The sequence below is a fragment of the Diplotaxodon limnothrissa genome, linkage group LG17 (assembly GCF_057381915.1).
Source record: "Diplotaxodon limnothrissa isolate DT_005_m linkage group LG17, D_limnothrissa_male_GT1.1, whole genome shotgun sequence".
Taxonomy (NCBI): domain Eukaryota; kingdom Metazoa; phylum Chordata; class Actinopteri; order Cichliformes; family Cichlidae; genus Diplotaxodon; species Diplotaxodon limnothrissa.
This window is the reverse complement of record NC_140612.1, coordinates 32,487,263-32,515,257: the sequence shown is the minus strand read 5'-3', so window position 1 is coordinate 32,515,257 and position 27,995 is coordinate 32,487,263. Positions and strand designations below refer to the sequence as shown.

The 27,995-nt window shown below is 42.0% G+C and overlaps 1 protein-coding gene across 1 annotated transcript; it reads left to right on the top strand.

Moving 5' to 3' along the window:
* Nucleotides 1–1,418: 1,418 nt before the first annotated feature.
* Nucleotides 1,419–27,011, top strand: rassf8b (Ras association domain family member 8b). Its single transcript, XM_085376202.1, has 9 exons — nucleotides 1,419–1,715; nucleotides 19,751–19,907; nucleotides 23,143–23,493; nucleotides 23,606–23,811; nucleotides 23,960–24,163; nucleotides 24,320–24,394; nucleotides 25,342–25,464; nucleotides 26,138–26,264; nucleotides 26,768–27,011. Exons 2-9 carry the CDS (start codon nucleotides 19,796–19,798, stop codon nucleotides 26,881–26,883), a joined length of 1,314 nt encoding a protein of 437 aa, XP_085232328.1. The 5' UTR covers nucleotides 1,419–1,715; nucleotides 19,751–19,795; the 3' UTR covers nucleotides 26,884–27,011.
* The last annotated feature ends 984 nt before the right edge of the window (nucleotides 27,012–27,995 follow it).

The following is a 27,995-nucleotide window of genomic DNA, read 5'->3' as shown; positions in this document are numbered from 1 at the left end:
GTTGATTCTTCTTAAGATACTCAAACATTTTTGTTAAGCCCCCTGCACGTGCATTTTTGCACACACATAACATTCAATGTGCATGTGCAGAGTTTGAGATTTAAAAAGCTGTTTGTTTTATCAGGAGTTCTGCTTAAAAGAAGCAAAATTGTACATGATTTAAATATGGCCAAACTCCCATTCAAGTATTTGAAAGGGAAGGATGTCAAACTTGTACAGACTTCAGTGTCAAGCTGATGTGAACTTCATACTGAGGATTTTTACTGGTCATGAGAGCCGGATCTCCAAACCACAGACCAAACGACTGTTTTCAGTGGAATTGCCCACAGTGTCCAAGCCAAAAGGCTGGGAGCATTCTGCTTATTTTCTAACGCTCATTGTGCACCATAAATCTGTCACCCAGGCTAATGTATGCAATACACTTTTCCTGCTCTTGAAGGAAAAGTGTTGGCAGATAAGGTCTGAACTGTAGTTCATGCCATTGTGCACCCACCTACTTTATTTGGCGTACACAAACACAACCTTTGACCTTCACACACCTTACTTACTAGTCTTGCTGTGACTCCAGCTTCTTCCCTGAGATGACATGCAGGTTGTTGTTTTGGCACGGTGGAGATCAATTATACGTCAAAGATAAGCAAAGGCAAGACTTGCATGGGGAGCTAAACATAACAGCCGTACTGGTTTAGTGGTTTTTAATCTTGAACATTTGAGCCTCTGAAAATTGTTCCAACTAAAGCAGGAGCAGTGCACCTGGTATATCAAGGTCAGTGTTCAAGGTCAATATGTATAGGCATACATTAACCAAACCTACACAAAAAACTGTACCTTGTGCTTGTCCAATAGAATTTAATTTAATAAGTGCACTAAAACCTGGTTCTCGATCTTGATCTCTGCTCTGCAGGAAAGCCTACATTACATTTCAATGTAAGACAATCAGGTTTTTTTTTTTTATCACAGGCAGGCACGCAGGCATTAAAAGCAGACTGTTTTAAGGCTTCAAGTACTGCTGGAGGGGACCAAGGATTAAAACTACATAGTTGTACTAGCACATGTTGCTCTTCAGTGTATTGTCAAATATATTTCAGTGTCATTTTATGTTATTATTTATTTTTTCTTTACTAAATGGCATTGTAGAAGGTAAAGTCACTCCACTTTTTATTTTGATTAAGGCATTTTTAGTCTGTTTTGGGCTTTACAAGCTGCTGTCATGCAAATACGGGGCTTCATGTAAACATATGCTGCAGATGTGTAACGCTAAGGGTTTGTTCAGCACTATAAACACGTGCAAAGCCTGTTATTTCCATCAGAACCCTCCGTGTAACTGCGCGGGTCTCGGTCCATTTGCGTCGCCAGTGCGGTGCAGCTTTAACCGGTCCGTCATGCCTTGCGGTGTCCTAGTTCTGTTCCGATCGTGATTTACACGTGAGGTCTCCTTCACTGATAGCAAGCCTACAAGCCCCCTTGTAGGATGTCCGATGACTGGACGGACTCGTGTTTACATCCACTCGGTTTCTAGAAGAGGCGGGGATGCGCGCACACCGTTAACTGTGATGCAGGCGCCGATCGGCACAGAATAAACAGGGATCTCCCTCAAGTGGCCCGCATACCATGACGAAGAAAGTACTGGATTTTATCCCAGAGAGATATTCGGTGGCTACAGAACAAGAGAGTTCTTAATCGTCTAAGACACAGTGAGCTGCGGCTGGAAAGAGGTATGTTGTCGTGTTTGTTGCACTGGATTGAACGCAGTGAATGCGTCAGTCACGCCAACATTTAAAAGCTGCTGTCCTTTAGACAAGCTTGTAGACTGTTATGGGCTAATAAGTTCACTGTTGGCAGTTTTGTGTTAAAGCCTGTGAGGAGGACAAACGCAGAAGAGAGACTAAAATGACCGATCAACTGCAGTTGCGTAACTTTATTTGACAGATTTATTCACGCCCTTCTCGTCCTCCCTTTCAAAGAAATCTAACCCACATCCTCGGTCAGTGTTCCTGACACAAAATACCAGATCCATGAGCCATCCAGGAAGTGAGTTAGTGGTCAGTGCGTGAGTGGGATCTGTCTGCTGAGCCCTGCAATGCAATTTATAGAGTTGGGCTGTAAGCGCGCACTCAGCAGTGGTTTTTTAATCAAGTTCCTTCAACTGAGTCATGCAGCTACAGCACACAGGAAGAAGTCCTTGAAGCACACGTGTGGCGGACGCAAGGGTAAACTGTTTGTAGTAGGAATACTTTGCTCTGAGAAGTATACTCTGCTACTAAACTGTTGTTTCCTGATATATTGGTAACGGTTAAACCTTTTGAGAAACTGTTACAGATATCTTCATTATCAGTGAATCTTGAGCCTTTTTCAGTGTGTCAGTAATTATTTTTAAAAATTCCTGTCATTATTTCTAAAAAGTAGTGCCATATTGCAACTTTTGGTATGATCAGATACAGAGTATTTATACTGATACAATACTTTTAGCCTATAAAGGCAGCTTATAGGGAAGAGTAGTGGTTCGTGATTTATAAGATCAATCATCATCAGTTTACAAAATGAATACATTTTAATGATTACTAAATGACTGTGACTTTTACTTTCCACTATACTTAGTTAGCAAAACACACCTTTCAGCTTTTCATGTATTTTGAAACAGTTTTTTCTTTTCTTTTTTGAAGACCTGCAATGTAAACAGTATAGATCCAATACCAATACCAGCATTGGTATGGATACTTTCAATATTTGGATCAATCTGCCCACATCTACTTAAAAGCTACAATTTTGTCCACGGATTCAGTTTACCATCATAAGACAAAGAGATCCTGACCAAAAAAAATCTCCCCGTTCACACAAGTTCCCATGCCAGCTAAGCACCAATATTTTTGCATTATTGATATTCATTCACACTGTGTCTGCATTTGCCTGAGATGTCAGAACCATGCTACCCAAGTGGGAAGACTCGTAACAGACTTTGCAGTGTAAATCCAGTCCAGTTTATCTTTCAGCAGACTCCCCCTCCCAGCACCTTGCGGTCAGTTAAGCTGCAGGTCTTACCGGGTTAAAGGCTTATTGTCTTCAGCAAGCTGATTAGTTTTAACTTTTGAAACTGCAAGAGGGCACTTTGGTCACTCTGCTTCAACATAGTGATTTTTTTTTCCTGTAACAGTAAAAAATAATAACATCCAGTGATACAGCTGAAGTGTGAATGTGAGTACACTGCTTTGTTACCCATGACACCAGCAGTTGTGACAAAAACCTGCAGCTGCCTTTAAATTGTTACCCACAAAGGACTGCATGTTGCATTCGTGTGAATACCACTGCTTGCTTAATAACAGGGAACTCTTACACTGTTTATGACACAATAGATGATTGATAGTATCTGATTGCAAAGCTGTTCTCAAGCTTTTCACTCAGCTTATGCAAGCTTTTGCTGAATATGCAGCCATCTCACTGTCTTCAGCTGACAAAATTGATGTGGAGGTAATCTCCACATCAAGCCTCCTGTGCAGCTTAATGCTGCACAGGAGGCTAGAAGGTGGAGGTTTCATTTATAGATTGCAATATGCATTATCAGTTTTAGGAGGACCGCTGTGTTCTCATGGACTCTTAAAAGCATTACATTATATTAGTATATAAGTAAAGAGAAACAGGCAGGGGGAGTGGGAAATTGGTGTATAATATGAAGGCTGTGTGCCAACTTAAAAGCAGAGTCATGAGTTTATTGCTGTATTGAAGGGCCTGTGAACCTCCAGGATGTTCCATCAAGAACAGTGACATCTTGTGTGAGCACAGAGGTCGAAATGTAATTTCATTTAGGGTTTATATTTGGATTACCTGCTGACGTTAGCATTTTAGCCTTCCTGTTGTTCAAAGCGAGAAGATCTTGGGTTTGAATATGGTTGGCTGGTACATTTCTTGCATGAAGTTTGCATGTTCTACCCGTGATTGCGTGGGTTTTCTCCAACAATCCAAAGACATGCACATTAGCTTAATTGTTCATTCTAAATTGCTAAATTGGATGCAAATGTGGGTCACTGTATGACGGCTGCAGGCTTTAGTCTTTACAACTGTGGCAAGATATTAGTAGGGAAGTTTTAGGTGCCAGAGGGTTGATCATCTGAACATTAGTAACCTTCTGACGTTGAGCTTTGAATGAGCTAACTAACACAGCTAAAATCTGAGCTAAAGCTATGTGTCTGTGAGCTACTATTGTAGTCTCACAACTAGTTTGGGAGTCATTGTGGATCATTTTAGGCAGCTTACACAATTGTGAAGTAAAAACTCTCAGCAGAAGATTTCTTTTATCCAGTGATTTTTAGCAAGCTCATAGAGCCTGGACATTTTTATTAGGAGTAAGTTTTTAAATTGTATGCAGGCCATTGACCTCTTAACATAGAGGATAGAGTTTATCTGTTTGGCATGACCGCTCCAGCTAAAACTAGACAATATCCACCATAAGGCCAACTCTGAGATGTTCCAGCAAAACTCCACTACATCTCCAACAAGAACCCCCACTGCAGAGCACACCTTCATGTTTTCTCGCAGCCCACATTCAAAGGAAACAAAGAGGAAGTGACAGGAAAGCACGGACTGCTTCTTAATTGTTGCCGATTGTGTGGTCTACTTTCCCAGACCGTACCCTCCAATCACTCCGGTCAGCTGTGTAAGGTCGGGACAAAGCCTGAGCTGCGTCACCATGGTGAGGGATTGTTTGCATCCAGTCATGCTGCTGGCCATGTGGACTCACGCATGCACATTACAGCGTGCTCTTTTGTTTGTGCGCCACTTGTTGTTTTTCAGTGGATCCCCTCCAGCTTCCACAACCTCCTTGTTGCGTATAAAAAAATTGGCATCGTCTGTTTTTTGAACTGCTATAAGTCTCATCTACTGAGTGCCATGTCTCCATTAGTAATTAGATTTTTGACTGACAGTCGTGTTTTTAAAAAAAAAAAAAAGATCGAGTTTTGATTTTTCAAAGCAAATGTGTCTGTTTAATCAGATGTTTGAGGGTACACACAGCAACAAGATTGGCATTGAGTCTATTAAACTGTAATTTAGCAAGAGGCTGAGATGGCACAGAGCTGACCAAGGCAGGAAATGAACTATTAACTATTAACTATTGACTGAAGAAGTCACTTGGATGAGTGACGAAACGTTTCTCCCACAAAACGCTACGTCCAGATAAACAGAATCAACTTTTGGAGATTAACTATTAGGTTTGTATATTGGATTTAAATTCCACCTTTAAGTCGGTGTGAAATGAAAAGCTTTTAGTTAACATTTCTCAGTCTGTTCCTTCAATGCTCATCCACGGCTTATTAAAGGAGCTTTTAGCTTCATTTTTGTGCTGATCCCTCTCATGAGCTGCTATCCATGTTTGAGGAAATATAAATAAGAAGCCTGGACTTCTCGCGCTGCGTCCCCTCCCTAACTCTGCCTTCCTCTGGCATCCTGAGAATGAAACTTCAGGGGAGTTAGACTGGAGTCATAACTAAGTTTAGCTCAACGGTTCACAGCCCAGACAACACAATATTTTTCATGTCTGAAACCAAATGGCTGTGGCAGAAGTTGTCTGACAGCAAGGATTTGTACTGATAGCTGCAGCCTTTCCTTCCCACATCAGTCGTTTTCAATCTTTTCAAGCATTTCCTGAGATTATGACTCGCATGAGTGTAACATCTCCTATATCGAGCATGTTCTGTCTTCGTGGTTCGATCTCCCTTCGGATCATTGTGTTGTTTATATTTGTTTATTCTGTCTCTTATGCAACGTGTTTTTCTGCTCGTTGAAGGAAAATATACATGAATGCAAACACAGCAAGCTCCAGTAATACAACTGTTTAAGATTAAAAAAAAACATTAGAAACTCTAACAATAAGTAGAAAGCATATTATATGTAGCATCAGAAATAGATCTAAATAAAAGCACAGTTATTTCAGTGTTTAGTCATAAAACAGGTCAAATAAATAAATTCCATGGTAGTTAAATGCTAAATCAATTTGCCAAGAATGCATAAAAAAAAGAAAGAAACCATATTTTGGATTTCTCTGAGCCAACAGTAGAAAATCGCGTGTTAATGTGATCAGCCACAACTCTAACAGTATACAGACACAGTTTTTCAGTTCAAAGGTTTTACATACTGGGACATCATTACAAATAAATAAATAAATGCAAACCCAGGACATGCTGGAGAGATTATATCTCTTGGCTGGACTGGGAATGCCTTCATGTTCCCCCGGACAAGCTGGAGGAGGTGGCTGAGAAGATGGAGGTCTGGGCTTCTGTGCTTAGGCTCTGCCCCCGCGACCCCAGCCCCAGATAAGCGGAAGAAGATGGATGAATGGAATAAATGCATGACGAGTGTGTGGAAGAACTAAGTGCACACCGTCATTCAGTAGCTTGTGGAAGCAGGTTTAGCACTAACTTGAAGTAATTGTTTTCTGATTCACTTTATCAGTCGCTCACATCATTGTGGAGGAATTTTGCTCCACTCTTCTTTACAACAGTGACTAATGCACGAATCTCTTAAGGTCCATTTCAATAAGGCTCAGATCTGGGCATTGCAACACCTTGATTCCTTCTTAGCTATGCTGTTGTAGATTTGTTGCTGTGCTGTCGCCCAGATGGCCTCACATTAGACCCTTGAATACTTTGGCATTCATGGTCAACTCAATGACTGCAAGGTGCCCAGGTCCTGTGGCTGCAAAACACACCCAAATTATCAGCCATCATCCACCATGCTTGACCGTGGGTATGAGTTGTTAGTGTCTCGTTCTCCAAACGTGGACATCTCTTCTGTATATAGCAGCGGTCCCCAACCCCCGGGCCATGGACCGGTACCGGTCTGTGAGTCGTTTGGTACCGGGTCGGAAGAGTTGAGGCTCGGGTGTGAAATTTATGGTTGTCATGGTTCTGATCGGTTTTTAGCATAATTTTTTTTTATCGTTAACTCTCTTTCCCTAGGTCTTTTCCCGTGTGTTATGAATAAATCTTCTTTTTCTTTTTGGTACCGATACTGGTTTTATTTTGTTGTATTTATCCACGACACCTTAAAGGCCAGTCCGTGAAAATATTGTTGGACATAAACCGGTCAGTGGCGCAAAAAAGGTTGGGGACCGCTGGTCTACAGGATATTGTTCCAGAAGTCTTGTGGTTTGTTTAGATGCCACTTTGTAAACCTAAGCCATGCTACCATGTTCTTTTTAGAGAGAAGAGTCTTTCTCTTCCAAACAAGTCATCCGTGTTGAGTCCTTTTTCTAATTTTGACTGTCATGAACGTAAACATTTAACATGTTAACTGAGGAATCTGAGATGTAGCTCTTAGCCTTCACCGTTAGGGGTGATTTGGTGGGATATCAATTCTGGGAAAGATAGGCAGTTGTCTTGAATATTTTCTGCTTGTGAATAATCTTTCTCACTGTGGAATGATGGACTTAATTTTGGGGGGAAATGGCCTTATAACCTTTCCCAGACTGAGCAACAATCACTTCTGAGAGATCACAGCTGATGCCTTTCCTCCTTGGCTTTGTGTTAACGCACACCTGAATGCTCCAGGCCTGTAAACTGCCAAAACTCCTGCTTTGATAGAGGTGCTCATACTTGTTGATGACTCCTTAATCAAGCACATTTGATTACCAACTCCTGGCTGTTACTTATCCTTTTAATTCCTATTGAAACGGTAAGAGTGTACTTACTGTTTCACACACTGCTACTGCATTTTAGCTTAGTTTGTGTTAAACAATGACACAGTGTAATGTCACATCTGGAGTTCATCTGAGGTTTTATTTATCTGATTTCAAAACCTGCTCTGGTCCAGGCTGTTGTTGTTGTGTGTGTGTGTGTGTGTGTGTGTGTGTGTGTGTGTGTGTGTGTGTGTGTGAGACAAAAATTGTGACGTCAAAGAGATTTCCTGTCAAATCTGTGTGTACTTAGTGGTGGTTTGGAGTGGTGGGAGGGATTTTTGTGTATGGATTACTGCATAAAGTTGGAATGTGAATCACTGAGTCTTTTTTTAAATGACTAACACAAGAAGAATATCCTGCACCTGCACTTCCTTTTCTAGAAACTATGACTGTGCGGACTTGTGGCTCACTGAACACATCTAAATATGGAAGTATACATTTACAATGAAGCCGAATCAAAATAGAAACCAGTGTCGCCGCATACTAATTAGTTTATACCCGCCTGTATGATTTATTAATTCACACGCTGGCAGCGGGATCATCAAAGTAAATGTGATTTAGATTAAAGTCATAACCAGGGAGGAAAGGGAAATTGCATGATGCAAATTCAGAGCAGTAATAGCAATAGCTGTAAAAAAGGAGAGAGCGAGAGAGAGAAAGTGATCGGTGTGGCTGAGGTAAGTCTCTGGAGGAATTGGTGGAACTTATCAGCAAGGAGGAAAAGAAAATCAAAGCTACTTTGCACAAGGTGACGGGCTTCACAGGCCATGTTGTTGGAGCAGTTGAGCAGAGAATTCAATTAGTCATTGACTCTGTGATGGCATGCCACACATGGTAAGCTCCACACCTCATCACCCGTTGATTCACTTTAGTTTAATTTACAGTCACTACTTTAAAATATTCTATTTATTGTTCAATATCGTTTCTTTATTAAATGTATTCATTTTTCCATCACACCTTCCAATGTTTATATGGCGTGCACACATATTAACCTTGCAAGGTCAAAGTTCTGTTTTATGTTATATTAATACATCTTTCTTTGTTTGAGTTACCTGGGGGTTGGTGTCTCCTCCTGTCTGGCAAAAGGTGTGGCAAAGGGCTGTTGTGTCCATGGAGATGAGAAAAGATATCCGACAGCTGACATCTACATTAAAGTTCAGCACCAGATGTATCTGCTGAATGTGGGTGTTGTGAACAGTTTGCCTTACTCTGCCGTGTTAGGGCGTGACCTTCCTGTGCTTTTTGATTTGTTGGAGTCTGAGCAGACTGAGGAGTGCAATGTAGCTGTTACCAGAGCTCAGGCTAAGCAAGTCAGTACCCACTCTGAGACCCTGAGTGCCCTGCCTTTTTTTAATGAGGAGTTTGAGACAACTGTGGTGAAGCCACGGAAGACCCGCAGACAAAGAAGGCAGGAGAAATTCAAATTTTCACCTGTGGATACACTAACAGACGCTGAGCCAACACCGTCACCCCTAGGGTTTAATATTCCAACTGAAATTGCTGAACTCCAAAAATCTGATCAATCTTTAATATCTCTTTTCCGGAAGGCCAAAGAAAAGGAACCTGGAGTGGAGCAGGTTAACAGTGAGTACATCTTGCAAAATGACATTCTCTATCGTCAGCAGGGGTCGGTGCTGCAGCTGGTGGTTCCCCAGAAGGTTAGAAACGCCATTCTCACCTTAGGGCATTCTATTCCGTGGGCTGGCCACCTTGGTAAACACAAGACCACAGCTCGCATCAAACATCATTTCTACTGGCCTGGTCTTAGCAAAGATGTGGCTCAGTTTTGTAAAAGTTGCCCACAGTGTCAGATAACATCTGCTAAAATCCCCCATAGAGCTCCACTCCAACCTCTCCCTGTCATCGGCACTCCTTTTGAGCGTCTTGGAATGGATATTGTAGGGCCTGTTGAGAGGAGCAAAGCAGGAAATCGTTACATGCTTGTTGTAACAGATTATGCCACAAAATATCCTGAGGTGTTCCCTTTAAAATCTATAAAGGCCAAGCCCATTGCATTTTGTTTAGTGCAGTTCTTTGCAAGAGTTGGGTTTCCACGAGAAATACTAACTGATCAAGGCACTAACTTCATGTCTACTCTGTTAAAGCAAGTTTATCAGTTGTTGGGCATCCGGAGTCTGAGAACTTCACCATACCACCCTCAAACTGATGGGCTGACAGAACGGTTTAACCAGACATTGAAACAGATGCTCAGGAAGTTTGTCAACGACAGTGGTAACGATTGGGATCAATGGCTGCCATATCTACTCTTTGCTTATAGAGAAGTCCCCCAAGCCTCCACAGGTTTTTCACCTTTTGAGCTGTTGTATGGTTATGAGGTTCGTGGCCCTCTAACTCTGTTAAAGGAGATTTGGGAGGGAGACAAGGTGGAGGGGGGATCCAAGAACATTTTGTCTTATGTCATTCAGATGAGAGAACGGTTGGAGAAAATGGGTGAACTTGCTCAATCACATATGGTGGAGGCCCAGCAGCAGCAGAAGTCTTGGTATGATAAATCTGCTCGTCAGCGTGCGTTTGAGCCAGGACAAAAGGTGCTCGTGCTCCTCCCCAGTGACAACAACAAATTGTTGGCAAAGTGGCAGGGGCCATTTGAAGTCATGAGGAAGCTGGGACCCACCACATATGAGGTGTCCACCCCAGGGCAGTTGCGCTCCAGCAAGGTCTTGCATATAAACCTTCTGAAGGAGTGGGTGGAGCGTATTGAACACAAGGCGGATGCAATGCTCATACGGCGAGTGCCTGAAGAAGATGAAGCAGATGAGCAATATCTACCACCTGCTGGCTCTCTAGATTATGATCTCAGCCATCTCCCAGAGGACAAGCAGCAGCAGGTGAGAGAAATGTGTAAATCAGCAGTCTTTCAAGAGAATCCAGGGAGAACTGACATTGTCGAACATGATATTGTGGTACGAGAAGGTGCCTCTGTGAGACGATTAAGTTACAGGATCCCAGAACGTCTGCTGCCTTCATTGAAGAAGGAAATCGATTTGATGCTATCTCTAGGGATCATTGAAAGATCTAAGAGTGAATGGTGCAACCCTGTGGTCTTGGTACCCAAAAAGGATGAGAGTATGAGGTTCTGCATTGATTTCAGGTACCTGAACTCCATATCCATGTTTGACTCCTACCCGACACCAAGAATTGATGATCTACTTGAACGTCTGGGAAAAGCAAGGTACCTGACCACAATAGATCTGTGTAAGGGTTACTGGCAGGTCCCACTCACTCAACGGTCCAGAGAGTTCACAGCATTCAGAACACCATGGGGGCTTTTCCAATTTACAGTCTTGCCATTTGGACTACATGGAGCTCCAGCAACTTTCCAACGGCTGATGGATCAGGTATTACATGACTGCTCTGACTTTGCTGCTGCTTACTTGGATGATATTGTTATCCACAGCAACACCTGGGAGGAGCATGTGGAACACCTGCGAACTGTTCTGGACCACCTGCACTCAGCTGGGTTGACGGTGAATCCGTCAAAGTGTGTTTTCGCCGCTGCTGAGACAGAATACCTGGGCCATGTCATCGGCAAGGGGGTTATCAGGCCACAAGTCAGCAAAATCGAGGCCATGGAATCATCCCCCCTGCCCCAAACAAGGAAGCAGCTGAGATCCTTTTTGGGCATGGCAGGTTTCTACCGTCGTTTCATCCCTCAGTTCTCCAACAGGGCAGCTCTGCTCACAGACCTGACGGGATCACGTTCCCCCAATTACATCCAGTGGACAGAGGAGGCAGTGGCAGCGTTTCATGACATACAACAGTCACTAAGTAAGCAACCGGTTTTGTACAGTCCCAACTTTGATGAACCATTCATATTACAGACTGATGCTTCAGATCGGGGCCTGGGAGCTGTCCTCCTTCAGGAAACCATGGAAGGCCGCCATCCAGTGGCTTACATCAGCCGGAAACTGTTTCCACGGGAAGTTCGGTATTCCACAGTAGAGAAGGAGACCTTAGCGATCAAGTGGGCCCTGGACTCCTTCCGCTACTATCTACTGGGAAGAGACTTCACCTTGGAAACTGATCACAAAGCACTACAGTGGCTTGAGCAGATGAAGGACACAAATGGGCGAATTACCCGCTGGTACCTGGCCTTACAGCCATTCCGATTCACTGTCCACCACGTACCAGGCAAGGAGAACCTTACTGCTGACTATCTCTCTCGCTGTTCCAGCGAGAGCTCTGAAGAGGGGAGGTGTGTGATGGCATGCCACACATGGTAAGCTCCACACCTCATCACCCGTTGATTCACTTTAGTTTAATTTACAGTCACTACTTTAAAATATTCTATTTATTGTTCAATATCGTTTCTTTATTAAATGTATTCATTTTTCCATCACACCTTCCAATGTTTATATGGCGTGCACACATATTAACCTTGCAAGGTCAAAGTTCTGTTTTATGTTATATTAATACATCTTTCTTTGTTTGAGTTACCTGGGGGTTGGTGTCTCCTCCTGTCTGGCAAAAGGTGTGGCAAAGGGCTGGGAGACCTGAAGTACTGCTGACAGCCTAATTGGATTGCACCACATGCTTCATTGCCTGGGGGGTGTTTCATGTTTGTTTAAATGTTTTGTATTAGTTGGTTATATGGCAGCCATCTTGTTTCCCCCGTGTGTGTCATTTGGTTTAGCTAAACCAGTATTTAAGTCCCCCTGTGTGTCATTTCAGCAGGTCAGTTTACCATATGTTTGTTTGAGGTTTTGTTAATTATTATCTTGAGTTTAGTCTGTTGAGTTGACCTCTTTTATTGGTCTGCCTGTTTAAGTTTTGGCTTTGTTAAATATATTTTCATATTTTTGGGTCAATAAAACCCGTTTTTTGAATTAAAACCACCGGTGTCCTTTATGCTTTACTGCTTGGTCCCTGACAGACTCTGTCGACAGTTTGTTGTTCTGACCTTCAGGTTTCCAGTTTAGACCTTCAATAACCTGTTAAGTTCAGCTCAGAACTGAATGATGGTGATTTAGGATAGAGACTAATGAGAGTATACTGACACCAATGCTATTATTGATTCTGGTCATACGGTTTAATTCTTTATTGGTTCCCTGATTGATTCTTTATTAACTGTCCATGTGGAAAAATATCCAGCACTGTGAGCCTGTGCAAAATGTAGAAACAGTAAAATAAAGTTTTTTGCATGTGATTTGGGTGGAAAGTGTCCACCGTCACAAGTTGGACACATTTTTCATGCTTCACTGGTCTGTCCCACTTAAGATCAAAAAGTATGCATGTAAAATGAGTTTGACCTACTTGGAGCATCTAAGTTGTTGCAATTTGATTGTTTTTGGATCAAAACTATAGGGCATAAAGTTTTGACTAAAAATGATCTGAACATCTGCTTCTGCACAGCCGCCTGCTCCTGTGGTCCTGTGTGTCGCTCCTGATAAAAGCAAACATCTATCAGCATATGCTGTTTGTGTCAAGGGAACCGTAAGAGCTCTATGAGTAAAGGAATGAAAATTCATCAAAAGGAAAAAAAACCCAGGAACCATGTTAGCGAGGTCAGTTTGAATCTAATATTTTTTAGGCTGTTTGATATCTTATTTGATATTTTTCACAACTCTGTCTGCACATGTGGCCTTAAAGTGTTTATGCAAATCATCTTCTAATTGAACATAACTGCTAGTTTAGTGGAAAACATGTTGCAGTGCTGAAAAGGTGCTGCAACCACTCACTGCTGTGCCAGTTTTATGTCAACATTTCCCATCTTTACATTTACATAAAAATACATTTATCAAGTGTTAACTGCCCCAAAATAACTCCTTCACTTTCAATATGAGCATTGCAAAGTAAAGCCTCACGAGAAAGTCGACCGTCTCAACGTTAACCCTCTGCTCTGTTTTGATATATTTATAATAAATGCATCACAGTGGAGTAAATGAAATCCAAATGTCTCACATAGAAGTGCTCATAGAAAGTGTGAGTATGCACATTAGTGTGAGCAGAGTATCATAAAAGTGTGCGAAAGATTACCACATATGTGGGTTAAACTTCAGTGGATGTTACTCATCATAATAAAAATTCAGTGACAACATTTCAGCCTCACCTGGCTTCTGTCTTAAACCTTGTATTAAAGATACAGGTGTGATCAAATGTCTAAATTCAAATTTTTTTAATGTTTTTCCACAGTGAATTAATTGTGCAGCATGCATCTTTAATGACTTTAAAAACAATAATTGGGTGCACAAGTTTATTTTTCATTTTCTGTAATCAATGCAGGTTCAAATATGTACATACATCCCCAGTCATATCTGGTTAAATGTCCATCAACATGTTGAACCTCAACCAGATGCTTTTTGTAGCAATCAACAAGCTTCTGGTATAATTCTGATCGGATATTTGACAACTCTTCTTGGCAGAATTAGTAGAATTCATTTAAGTTGGTTGGTTTCCTGGGATGGAGCTGCATTTTAAGTGTAGTCCACAAATTTTCAGTAGAGTTAAGGCCATATTATCCATTCCAAACTATTTTTGCTTTGCATCACACTTTTTCAAGTTTTACTATATCTCGGAGAGTAAATGCTGAGTGTTTGCAGACAAGTCGGCGTCTTACGACTGTTTTAATCTCCAGGTGACCAAAGCAAACACAAGTAGGTTAATGGTGCAGCACACTCTTTGCAGTCAATCCAGTTCAGAACAGTTGACCTGTTCAGGAGAACGCAAGGTATTCATCTCAAAAGGGTTTGCACTCCTTCTTCAAACGATCCAACCTTTTCCTTTTAATTTTATCCTGCTTGGTTTTGTTTATTCATCTGCACCCCTACTCTTTCACCTTCACTGTGCCTCTTTGTTTTCTTATTGTCTCCTTTCTATTCCCCAAGCCGCTGAGCTCCTTTGAGAATAATCTCATTTGCTGGATCTATCTCAATTCGAATGCATACTGTCTCGTTTAACAAATCGCCCAGTTTCACTCCAAATGCACACCTTGCCCATAACAGATGCCTTCAGCGCAGAGGAGTGTGCAGCATAATGCGGTCTCTGTAGAAAAAGGCCTCCAGGGGGGGCCAGTAGTTAAATTGGAGGAGAGATGGGATTCCCATTCCAGCTGTGACGAAGATGCAAGGTGCTTAAATTGTTATCGCCTCAAGCGATAGGCAAGTCAAGGATCAGAGCTGAGCTGATGGCCCAGTCAGGAGACAGGGAGCAATGCTGCCCAGTATGGTTGCAAGACTGAGTATTAGCCACCTGCTCTTTCACTGCTCTGTTGCTCAGGCTTGCAAGGGCCATAATGACTGCCTCGCTGCTGAGGCGCTTGTGTCAGCAGTTTGAAATGACTCTCATTCTGTGTGCCTGTAAGCTTTTCTGCACTGAACACCAGGAAATGAAAAATATATCGGAAGAGTTCGATCACAACACAATTACATTACCACAGGCATTTGATGGTACAACATTTCACCAGCAGCGTTACATGAAATCTCTTACAGAGAACTAGTGTTGTGTGTTGTTGTTGGGAGCATCAGGTTTTAGCTCTTTAGTGGCCCTTAACCCATTTAGGAAACACTTAACTAAAACAAGGGTGATTAAGTTGACTGGATAATTTGGTCATAATATCATGTTGTTCCACCTGAATCTACCTGCTGCAGAAGAAATGTTAGTCACATTTGTTAAATGCTCAAAGGTGGTGCAGCTCCAGAATTAGCACCACTTCTGAATCACTGTTGTGTTCACCTGATAGAGTACATGTAATGAATGTTGGGAGATCTCTTTAGCTGCTATGCGCTCCATTATATTCAGCTGGTAGAGCCATTTAACTGAAGTTATTCGCCGGCTCTGTCAATCAATAACCTGAGAGACCGTTAAAATTATAGACATTATATAAAAAACAGACAAAGCCTGAAGGTTTTGAAAAGTGAAGCCAATGCAGAAGTGCCTGAAAACTGCATTATTTCTGTCAGCAGGAGGTAAGAAAAAAAGAAGTCAAACTGTACAGGAGTTTGAGAAAATGACCCCACTTCTCACTCAGTGTGCAACCTCTGTAAACTCAACCAAATGCATGTTGCAGATCTCGGGAACTTGCCTTTAAGAGTGTAGTTTTTTGGGGGGTTTTACACATTCAATTCAATTCAAGTTTATTTATATAGCGCCAAATCATAACAACAGTCGCCTCGAGGCACTTTATATTGTAGGGTAGACCCTACAATAATACATTCAGAGAAAAACCCAACAATCATATGACCCCCTTTGAGCAAGCACTTTGGTGACAGTGGAAAGAAAAAAACTCCCTTGAACCCCCTCCCTGAACCAGCCTCAGGGAGGGGCAGCCATCTGCTGTGACCGGTTGGGGTGAGAGAAGGAAGACAGGATGAGAGACATGCTGTGGAAGAGAGCCAGAAATCTCTGGCTCTGGCTCTCTTACACATCTGTATGGCTACATCCATCTCTGCATAACAGGTTATATATAATTATCCTTATGTGTGGAGACAATGTATCATTCAATGATGCACTTCAAGAGCATCATTGCACAACTGAAAGCAGAAATACTTTTTTTTTTGTTTTTGTTTCCAAAGACGTCTGGATGCTACGTGTTCTGTATTTAAAAGGAAAGAAATCACATGCTACTCCATCATTAGCGGCTCAGAATTCTGAGCTGATGTTAATTATTAAAAAAACCCCACACTGTTCAACTTGTAGATTTCTGTGATGGGAGCTGTGCTTCAAAGGGTGGCTTTTTAAGCTTCCATCTCGTACTTGACACTCCATTTGGTGTGAGTGGCTGGCACCGTGCAGTGTGGGTTGCACACCTGTGTCATAACTGTCACTCTGGTGGCATCTGCATATTTCAAGCTGTACTTTTTCCAGCCTGATATGAATATCAAGCAGAAGACTTTTGCTACTGCCTTGTGTATGTCTGAATACCTGCAGCCTGTGCATCATTTACAATTGCAGCATGGTGTTGTTTCTCACAGCGCTGCTGTATAACTCACATTTGGTGTACGCCTCAGGGATGCTGAAGTGACTGAGGAGGGCATCGCTGTTTCTGTGTGTAGTCTGTAATATTTCTCCAAGCCCTGACAACCCAACAACTTATCTATGCTCCAGTGTTTCAGGTATTTGTGACAAGTCAAAACTAGCTGTTGAGATTTTCCATTTTTAGGGCATGAATCCTTTTTGTTGGCATGGCAGGACATTCACTTACGGTCTGGTCAAGTGCTGCGTTCTGCACAGCTGAAGATGTGTTGGTCACTTTCCCATCCCAATTCAGTGCAGTTACTGCTCAATTTGCTGGAACATCTGTGACAGTCTGGCCCATGTATACGAAGAATAGCCTAAGGTTTGGATAGTGCACCTACATGGGTCCATGTCTGAGTTATCCCAGCTGTAGAAAATTGGCTTTTGGTGTCTGAATTTCCAAATTCTTAATATAGGTAGCTGACTGGTGCAGATAACTCATAAGAGGCCTTGAGTTATTACAGGGTTTTTTTTATGTTAGATTTTTAGCCCTTAAATTAAGTTGTAGCTTTAGACCAGAAGCTGCAGTTTGGGGAAGGCCTCTTCCAGGCTCTTCCAGGCCTGTCAGATCCCCACAGAAAGCCTCCCAGTAACAGTCTAAGGAGCTTGGAAAGAAAAGCATCTGGACTTCTTTAAGTTGCTTGAAAAGAAGACCAGACGCTTTTCTTCCCAAGCTCCTTAGACTATGATGACCTGGATGACTGAGAACCTTCACAGACATACTCCCAGTAACAGAATGGATTTATTCATACATAATTAGCAGCAGTGTTGGGTAAGTTACTTTAAATTAGTAACTTAGTTACATTACTAGTTACTTCTATCAAAAGTAACTCAGTTACTTCAAGTTACTCGTTACTTTCAGAGTAAGTAGTTACTAGGGAAAGTAAGTTTGGTTTAACTCAGAATTCTCTTGTTAATGTGTTGCTTCCGTAACTGGATACCCAGCAAGTTTGCCAGTCTTCTAGCTTGCTTACTTGCCACAAGTGCACTGTGCCACCTACCAATAGAAAGGAAAAAATAATGTGCACATTTCCACGGGAGAAATCCCACGCCTGATTCTATCCTAGCCTGCTTTTTACATCCAACACAAAAACTGCAGTCGTGGTGCTTTCGATTGTACTCAGAACTCGGAAATTCTGCCTTCTGAATAGGAAGATGTAGGCAACACCAGACTGCAGATGAGCTGCATTCAGAGCTGGACTGGGACAAAAAAATCGTCCCGGGCATTTTGACTAGAGACCGGCCCACCATTACAGGAAAAATCATAAAGACTTTGAATGAAAATAAACACTGTTGTGACAGTGATGTACACTGTTCTGATGGTATATATCTATCAATCTATCAATCGTTTGTTGTAAGACTCAGATAATTATTTTTTTAAAAGTGAGACATTTTAAATGAGAATAAGAAAGTATTTCCTTGTGCCCCCCTTTCCCTTTTAATGCCCTACATGGACCCCTGGCAACACTTTGCTAGACCCGCCCCTACACAGTTACCAGCTGTCAGCTACTTGGAAAAGGATCCTGGTGTTATTTGTCTCTCAGAAACAGTTCATAACTTCCCTTCAACTCATTCATGTCACCTAAAAGGTAAACCTGTTTCTCCATCACAGCTCTGATGATTCAGTAAGGACATCTCCTGGTTTCATCTTCATGTTTCCCTCTCACCACATAACCAAACCGATATCATGACCAGCAGCTCAACAGCTGTGGCTCCAGCAAACATAAGCTGATACTAGAAATTAATATTAAATAAATTCTAACAACAGCTGATCAAGCTTAAAAGTGCTAATGTTGTTTACCGCGACATCCGCTGGTTTCCTCTTTCTGGCGCAAAGTGGGCAATAAATAAACAAGAGAGAAAAGCCGATCAGCTGATCATTGATCAGTTTCATGATTGAAGTAGAAACAGGAGAGGGAGGGTAAGAGGATGAGAGAAGAAGAGGCAGCTGTGCAGCAAAGACACAGAGTAACTCCAGCTTTGTGTCTTTTTCATTGTAGCTGAAGTCCGGGACAAACTGTTCCTTTTCACCTCAATACGAAACACGTAATATTTTCTCTGAATACGAGATGATTCCGTTTTTTACGGGACGGTTGGCAACTCTAATAATTAACCTTATGAACAAAATAAAGTTCAACATCAGTAACATAGCACCCACCCAGCTGTATAGAAACTCCGTCATGCTAGCTAGCACGCAGTACGAAAAAGTCAGCACAATGAAAATAAACTCCACCTAAACTTGGTTCATATCTGACCCAGATGGACTGCAGGTCATAACTTCTTACCTGAAGTTCAGTTCACCTGACACTCTCGGACCAGCGGCCGCTTTGGGTCTCTCCTCTTGCCTCCCTTTTCCTTCATCCACCTGCTGGCCTCCACCACTTGCTAATGTTATTGAATCTGTGGAAGCTCCGCGATAGCCACCACACGAAGTAACGAATAACGAGCCTATTTAAATCCCAGTAACGAGTAACGCGTTCCCGGTTTTGGCATAATAACTAGTTACTGTGCTCGTTACCACAATAATAACGTAGTTACTGTAACGCGTTACTTAATAACACTCTTGACCACTTATGCCTCCATAGAAGAGTCAACAGAACGTGTGTGTGTGTGTGTGTGTGTGTGTGTGTGTGTGTGTGTGTGTGGCACAAGTAGTTATTTATAGACGTATAACTGGAAGAGGAGTGTTTGGGGTGTGGTCCTGCTCCTGAAATTCAGATAAACTATCTCTAGTTAATAAGGTGAAGCTGTACAATAGTCCTACACACACACATACACTTATTTATTTAAAGGAAACATTAAAACAGTCAAACTTTTAAAGAAACGTCATCTTACCTGGCATAGAAAGAGCCTGGAATGTACTTCATACTTTCCTTGGTCAGTAGTGTTGGCTTATATACTGCAACTTAAGCATGCACGTCCATTTCACACCTAAGAGAAGCAAAGTTTGTCTATTACACACTTTGCGTGTAATATCAGGTTGGATCCACCACTAAAAATATTTATAATCGAACCTTTAAGGGTCTTGTGTAGGAGTGAATAGTGGTTAAGTGATGCTTAACAGTTAAACATGATTTATTTTACCGAACTTTTTATTTTTTCGCTCTCCAGGATGCAAAATAAAGAATCTCTAGCGGCTCCCTGTGGTGTGGAGGAATGAAGGCCATGGAGCTAAAAGTGTGGGTGGACGGAGTGCAGCGCATTGTGTGCGGGGTCACGGAGTTCACCACATGCCAGGAAGTGGTCATCGCTTTGGCACAAGCCATTGGTAAGCTACAAATTACTCACTACAACATAACCTGTTCACAGGTAGCAAATGCTTAGAAACATTATGTTACTTCCTGTGTCTCTAGAAAGTAAAATAATATTGCTTACTGCTTAAGTCCAGGAAAAGCAGTGCAAATTATATTTTGTCCTGCATAAATCAATGCTGGGATGTTCTGTTATGTGGGTTGCATCCAGTATTTGGCAGGCCACATACATGCAGACACTTGAGGAAATAAGTGGCTTGAAAATGAAAAGTGACTAGAGGGCACAAATAGATTTTCACCATAACGGGACTCTGTGAAACACGATGAGTCATACTGCAGTCTTTCCTTTGTTGACAGTTGATAGAAATAAGTTCAGGCTCAGCCTCTTCGTTTGCATTTGTGAATTTAAGACTGGCATCATGACATTTAGTCATGTGTACACATTTTTTAGAGGAACACATTCAATATTTGATTTTTCAGTAGCCCCAGTGGTTAGAGTTAAAATGTGGGGGTCTTTCACAGTGACAGCAGAGGAAGAGTTATGGCACGGTCCTTTGTGCTCGCTGTGCCTTTTGTCCTGGCCAAGCTGCTTTGAAGTCTGAATGGCTGTAGTGATGAATGCAGCTCTTTTTATAAGGACCCTTACTGTGGAAGAAGGGGGTTGGCTGTGCAGTTGGCAGTGTTTTCTCTTATCTTTATGTGTACAGATACAAATACAGGAGACACACACAAAAGGCCCTGAACCACTGAACCCCGTTCTTTGGCTAACACAAACGCTGTTTGTTGACTTGAATTTTCCCACTGCATTAGACACCGTGGTAAAGTCCTTTATATCTGCCAGTGGTGCAGCCTGTGGGAGAGCTGTGAAAAAGCCTTTTGTCATTGTTTCGTCTGTCGTTTTTTGCAAAAACACATTGAACTTTATTTTGATCATTTTAACAAGGCTGGATTGATTTTTTTCACAGGTTCCACGGGGTGTTTACTCTGACAGCATGCAATGTGATTTTTGAAACATCTCAGGGTGCACAACCAGATACAGAAGGGTGTTTAATGGATATCTGTGAGCTGAATCATTCTCAGCCCTTGTTGATGTTACTCAGCAAATGTTTAAAGCTGAGGGATGACACGGACAAAGGCAAAACTGTGATCTGGTAAAAGATTTAAAGAGAGCACAGATAAATGACTCTCTTTATCACTCACTGTGGAATTTAAGTGAATAGTTTTCCCTCTAAAGTAATGTGAACCCAGATTTGAATGTGTTAACACTGTGATTGTTTTTACTTCAGAAAAGAAATTGTCAACATGAAAACTGATGTTCACTTACATTTCCAGAAAGACTAGACAACATTTTATTTCTTTTTTTATCATCTTTAAACAAGTTAGTTTGGGGACATCACAGCTAGTGTGGTCATGTCAAAAAGAAAGTTTGCACCAAACTTTCTTATAGTCTTGTGGAAAAGTTGTATTGGTTCCACAAGAGTTAAGCAAGTAGTAGCCAGGTGCTACTAATCAAATTCACTTGATTAACGGATTAATCGCAAGTGTGAGCACTTATTTAAAAGCATAAGATTTGGCAATTTGATGGTCTGAGCATAAAGGTATGCGTTTGGATAATGCTAATGTTCTCAGGAGTGGACATCCCAGGATATTCACCCCAAGGTCAGACCATGCAATTTTTTTTAGAGAGGCTGCGAGAACCTAAGAGCTACATCTCAGACTCCACAGGCCTTGGTTAGCATGTGAAATATTCATGACAGCACAATTAGAAAGTTACAGAACAAACTAGGCTTGTTTGGGAGGGCTGCCGAGAGAAAACCACTTCTGTAACTTTTAACTTCTGTCCCTTAGACAGATGAGACTAAAATGGAGATATTTGGCCATAATACACAGCTCCATGTTTGGAGAAAACCCAAACACCTCATATCAAGTGTATGAGATCACCAACTCGAGCGTGAACTCATCTGTATATCAAAATACTCTAGAGAAATGTGAGGACATCTATTCAACAGCTAAAGCTTGGGCTGGGTCATACCTCAGGACAATGATATTGAGCGTAGCAGCAAATCTGCGGCAAAATCTGTTGCTAATTTAAAACAGAATGACTGAAAAAGAAAAGAATCAAAGCCTGTCAAAGTCCAGATCTCAAGGTGACTGAAATGCTGTAGCACGACCTTAAGAGAGCGGTGCATAAACAAATGCCTGCAAACATCATTGAACTTGTCGTGGTTTGCACTGTCAGACCATGAGAAGAGAGGAAGAAGACCCAAAAGCAGACACTGAAGAGAGGAACTGAAGTTTTAAACAAAAAGCGAGCAGTTTATTACAGGCTGGTTGAACATGGATAAAGAATAAAGGGCGTAAACTAAAACCTACACTGGGAAAACTGAAAAATGATAACTATGACAAAACTGTCATAACTAACATAAATATGATTCAGAGCAGGAACGTGCAGAAAACTATGAAGAAGCAAGAACATGAGGCATGAACACGACCTGAGCTGACTCATGCCGGACGAGGAACTGACATGGTGGGAGGGTAAACAGTCTACCTAACCACGACTGAGTGAAACGCACAGACTAAATACACACAGGAGGTGATCAGGGGAAGCGGAAACACATATGGAAACAGCTGACACAAATGAAAATAACGACGTCACAGGAGAAGATTTAAACTAAATGCATCGAACAAAGAAACACAAGACTTTCAAAATAAAACAGGAAACATGGTGAGACGTAGACAACACAGACTTGACAACATGAAACACGCAGACAGGAAATACATAACAACTAGAACAGAAGGCCAGGGTGAAACAGACTACAATTCACAGCCAATTAATAATAATCCAAAACTCCACATGATCTTCAAAATATAACAAAAGTGATCAAAACCAACTGAAAGCACTGGGTCACACACCCAGCCTCTGACAGAACTGACTCAAATTAAAGAAGAGTGGGGCAAACTTCCAGTATTATGCATTATACATACTTTGCAAGTAAAACTTAATTTTCACCCACAAATTGAAAACTTTTTAAATGCTTGCACCATATAAAGGTTGTTTCAACTGAAACCTGTTGAACATCAAGGGAAGGAGGGGTAAATTAACATCACATCTCCTTCTTCCAGCAGAACCCCGTCCATTGCAATGAAAAGAGCCCAGTAAAACAAACCCTTCGTGTAGGATTCCCTTCCACTGATTGTGAAAAGCTGTCATAAAATGTCAGGACCTTTCAACTACTTCTTGTTTTGTCCCAGGACGGACGGGCAGATACACTTTGATCGAGAAATGGCGGGAGACAGAGCGCCACCTGGCTCCAAATGAAAACCCTGTAGTGTCCCTGAACAAGTGGGGCCAGTATGCCAGTGACGTGCAGCTCATCCTCCAGCGGACCGGCCCGTCTGTCAGCGAGCGGCCAACCTCTGAAGGGCTGGCTCGTGTCCCAGAACGAGGTCTATACCGCCAGAGCCTTCCACCTCTGGCCAAGCTCCGTCCATCGGGGACAGACAGGTCGCTCAAACGAAAGGAACCCAAACGCAAATCTTTGACCTTCACAGGAAGCACCAAGGGTCTGCGGGAAATATTTGGAAAAAGCAGAGATACTGATGGTGTGTATAGCTGAAATATTAGCCATGATCTTACCAGTCATTTCTTTGCTAGCTTCAATGGTTCAGTTTCCTTCTTTTAATCTTAGTCTTCCCTTTTTGTCTGTGCATCTAGTCAAACAGTTCCAGCAGCGCGGTGTGAGTTTAAACCTCAGCAGAGTTGGAGGAGGTGGAATAGCATCTGTACCTGGGAGTCCGGCCAGAGAGCTGAGCCGACTGGTGCAGCTGCAGAGAAACAAACTCCAGGCCCTGGAAAGCCGCCTGCTGGGCTGCGAGGCTGAGCTGCGAGACTGGGAGGAGGCCACAGGCGAGGCCAGCGATGTGAGTAAAACCACAGCTGCCAGTGCAGTCACTGAGAGAAACTTTGCATATGTGCTGATCTTCAGATCGTCTGCACCCTAAACTTTCATGTCTTCCAATATCTTTATTTTTACATCCCTACATCATATTTTAATCCCATGCCTTACAGGAAGGAAACCTGGAGGAAGAGCTGCTGCTTTTAGAGCAGCAGGTGAGGAGGAATGACGCCGAGATGGAGGAGGAGGAATTCTGGCAGAACGAGTTGCAGATAGAGCAGGAGAGCGAGTGGCAGCTGCGGCAACAGCTAGCCGAGCTGCAGGGCCGCGTACGCGACTGTGAAGCCAAGCTTTCGGAGTATCTAGCTCGCATACAGGTGAACTTAGCATCACGAGCTGCCTGATTTCACCAGATCCTGTTTTGATGGTTTTACGAGTTAAACCTCTTATCTATAAATGTCAGTAAAACACAAACACGCTGCTTTAACTGAAGAAGGAAGCTGGGAAAAATGAGATTTTTATTTACTTTCCAGAGCATGGAGGCAGGTGTGGAGCAGGAGCGACTGCAGCAGGAGGCTGAGCTGAAACAAAGGGTCAATGAGGAAGAGGTGCAGTCATTGAAAAATTAACATTTGGGACATTCTACCGATCTCATAAACAGATACTTACTGTGGATGGCATTACCCTGGCCTCCAGTAACACTGTGAGGACTCATGCTGTGGTTTTTTACCAGGATATTTCCTTCAAAACTAGTTCATGCATTTATTACTTCTAGGCTGGATTATTTTATTATCAGGATGTCTTAAAAACTCTCTGAAAAGTCTTCAGCTGATCGAAAAATGCTTCAGCAAGAGTACTGACGCGGGGACTAGAAAGAGAGAGCATATTTCTCCTATATTGGCTCCCCTTTACTGGCTCCCAGTTAAATCCAGAATCGAATTTAAAACCCTGCTCCTCACATACAGGTCTTGAATAATCAGGCCCTATCTTATCTTAATGACCTGATAGTACCGTATCACTCCAACAGAGCACTTCACTCTCAAATGTTACTCTGAAACTTTTTGATAAAGCATATAGGGTTGGATCAGGTGACCCTGAATCCTCTCTTACTTATGGTGCAGTTAGTCTAGCCTGCTGGGGGATTCCCATGATGCACTGAGCGTTTCTTCTTCGGTCACCTTTGTCACTTACTATGTTTTAATACACCACTTTGCATTTAGTCATTAGTTTTTATTAATCGGTCTTTCTTCCACACCATATCTTTGTCCTGTATTATTGTCTTTACCTTACAATATAAAGCACATTGAGGCAACTGCTGCTGTGTTTTGATGCTATTTAAATAAAGTTGTGTTGAGAAAAATGTTTTGTTAAACCGACACATGTGTTCTAAACTTGGATGAATAGTTTTGCAGAGCTAAAAAACTTTTTATTCAAGTTCAAAACATGTCAAAGCATGAAAAAGTCTTCCTACATGGTTGAGTTTCTTTTGCATATTTCTCCTGGAAAATTGCGATGAGCGCTGGCTTCCTGACTTCCCTTCCACTCTGGCTTTCAGGTACAAGCCCAGCTGGAGAAAGTGAGGGCAGAGTTGGAAATGCAGAGCCAACAAACAGCACGGCTGGAGAACAGCTGCAGGGCATTGGAACGCTCGCTCAGCCAGTCAGGCAAGAGATTACAGGTCAGCTCAACTGTTTAGTTGTTTATTTTAGAGGCCCATCCTGGCATTTTGCTTAAAATATTGTGTTCCCATTAACTTTGGAAGAGGCTGAAGAATTCAGATTTCAAGAAAGTGTTTTAAAAAATCTTATTAAGAAGTCGGAAAACTTTGGCTCCGCTGACGCTGGTTTAAAAATTTAGTCCTCAGCACACAGGTGGAACCATAGAAATCTAAGCTCATTAAGTTGTGGGCAGTGAAGCAAAGCCTTATCTCTGGCTCGCAGCAATGTGCGATGGATCTTTGCCTGCATGCATCCTAGTATGAAGTAGGGTGAAGTCCAGTAAGATGTGGGAAGCGTGAGGTAACGAGAAGGGAATGGGAGGGAGGGAATTAGCAGCATTCTTTGCCTGATTAGAGAGGGGCCTGAATAAGTACGCAATCCCCTGCCTGCAGTTGTGTAATCATCTGTGAGCTGATACTTTTCTTTGGCTGGCTCAACTACACTATGACTCTGGAGAGATCCTGAGCAGAACATCAATCTTTTTTTCATTTTGACCTAATAAATTCACCTCCATTAGAGTAACTTCCTGCACTCGAAAGCTTTGGTAAGCTGTGGATTTGTTCATGTGCAGTACTTTTATCAGACTAGGCATACAGTTCATTTTATTATCCTGGTGTTTTTTTTCCTTTATAGGAGAAAGAGCAGGAGCTGGAGCAGCTGACAAAAGAGCTTCGACAGGTCAACCTACAGCAGTTCATTCAGCAGACTGGTACCAAGGTCACTGTGCTGCCGGCTGAACCATCAGAAGACATCAGCAGCGGTATAAATACACGTACACACTGACAGAAACTCTACAAGATCACCACCTTCTTGAAAGCATTTAGTTTACTGTAAATGCTGATTGCAGCTGAGGCATTCTACATACTGTATTGCTTTTAGATGTGTATGGACACAGTGCCACCTTATGGTCATACTGAGAATGACCTGTTAGACTACGTGAGGCAGGACTGCCCCATTACATGGACCAGCAATGGAATTCTCAATATAAAGCCAAAGAAAAATCCTCTGTTTTTATTTTAATCACATCATTTTTTACATAAAAAAACTTTCTCCATTCTCTTTGTCTTCTTTATTTATTTTGGCTGCTCCTTAGCATCGTCGTCTTCTTTCCTTGCATCTTCCTCTTTCTGGGTTGCTGTAACATAGTTTGTTTTTTTTCTCATTTGATACTTAATCACTTGTGGGATGTCAGATCAGAATCATATATCAGTGATGTTCATACCCCTCACAGCTAAATGACCATCTCTTTTTTGTGTGCTGCAGAGACGGAGTGCGGTTCCCTGAAACGACTCGGCTCCTCCCGTCTCTTACCCAGTGACCTTCGTGCCCTTCAGAGCGCCGTCTCGTCCACCCTCAACCCTGAAGGCATCTACGTTTGACCCTAAATGTCCAGGAGGCATATTCTTTTGTGGCGGCAGCAAGGCAGCTTTATGCTACTGAAACTATTTCCACACACAGAAAAGCAAAGAAATGACTCCACAAATAGATGTTTTTCTTACAAGTGTCAGAGTGGAGGGTTTTTGCCAAAAAAAAAAAAAGAAAAAAGAGTGTGACAAGAAAACTGCACTGCCTCCTCTTCACTAGAATTGAACTTAAACTTAAACTGATGTCATCATCTGCCGTTTAATGCACAGTCTGAGCTCCCATGAGTGAGTAAGGATAAGTGCAACAGCACCATTTTTCTCTACATACCAGCTACTGTGTTTTTATTTTTGTTTGTTTGGGGTTTTTTAGCACTTCTGGACACACTCTGAATACACAATCATTTATTAGTCAAGCGATTCCCGGCAAAAAAACTATAACACGTGCAGTAAATCATGAGAGAATTTCACAGTGCAGTAGTTTGACACGCGTACTCGTCTCCATCCAAAAAAAGAGACAGATGCATGAGCATGCACAAACAGTGACTCCTGTGCTATAAGCATAGCCATATCTGATTGCCTTAAAACTAGATGTTAGTAAATGTAATATTGAAACAGAACTCAAGGTAGCTACTGAGTACTGTGCGCAGTGTGAATTTGATAAAATGCTCCAATTCAGGTGACTCCTTGTCACGGTAACTGATGTCAGTACAACTCCATGTGGGGTTAGTCTTTTTTTTCTAAAAGAGTTTGAACTTTTTTTTTTGTTTTAATTAACTAGTGAGTTTGCTTCGTGTGTATGTTTAGACGGCGATTGAAAACATTTCTCATAAAATGTATGTCAGAGTTAAAAGAGGGCGACTAAAGAGGCCAATGAAGTGATATTTTAAGTAGAACATGGTGGCTGTAATGTGGTCCAATTTAAGTATTATGTGTTGTGCAGTAGGCATGCATCTGTTGTTTTTCTCATAATGAAAATGTCTTTAGTATGGAAGCTTGTTTCTGCCACTGAAAAAAGGGTTTTTTTGTCATCTGTAAGTCAGAATTTCAGCTTTTTATCTCAGTTATTTTCTAAGAAGTTTAAGCATGTTACAGTTTTGAGATAAGAACCAGATTTTTTTTCCTTACAG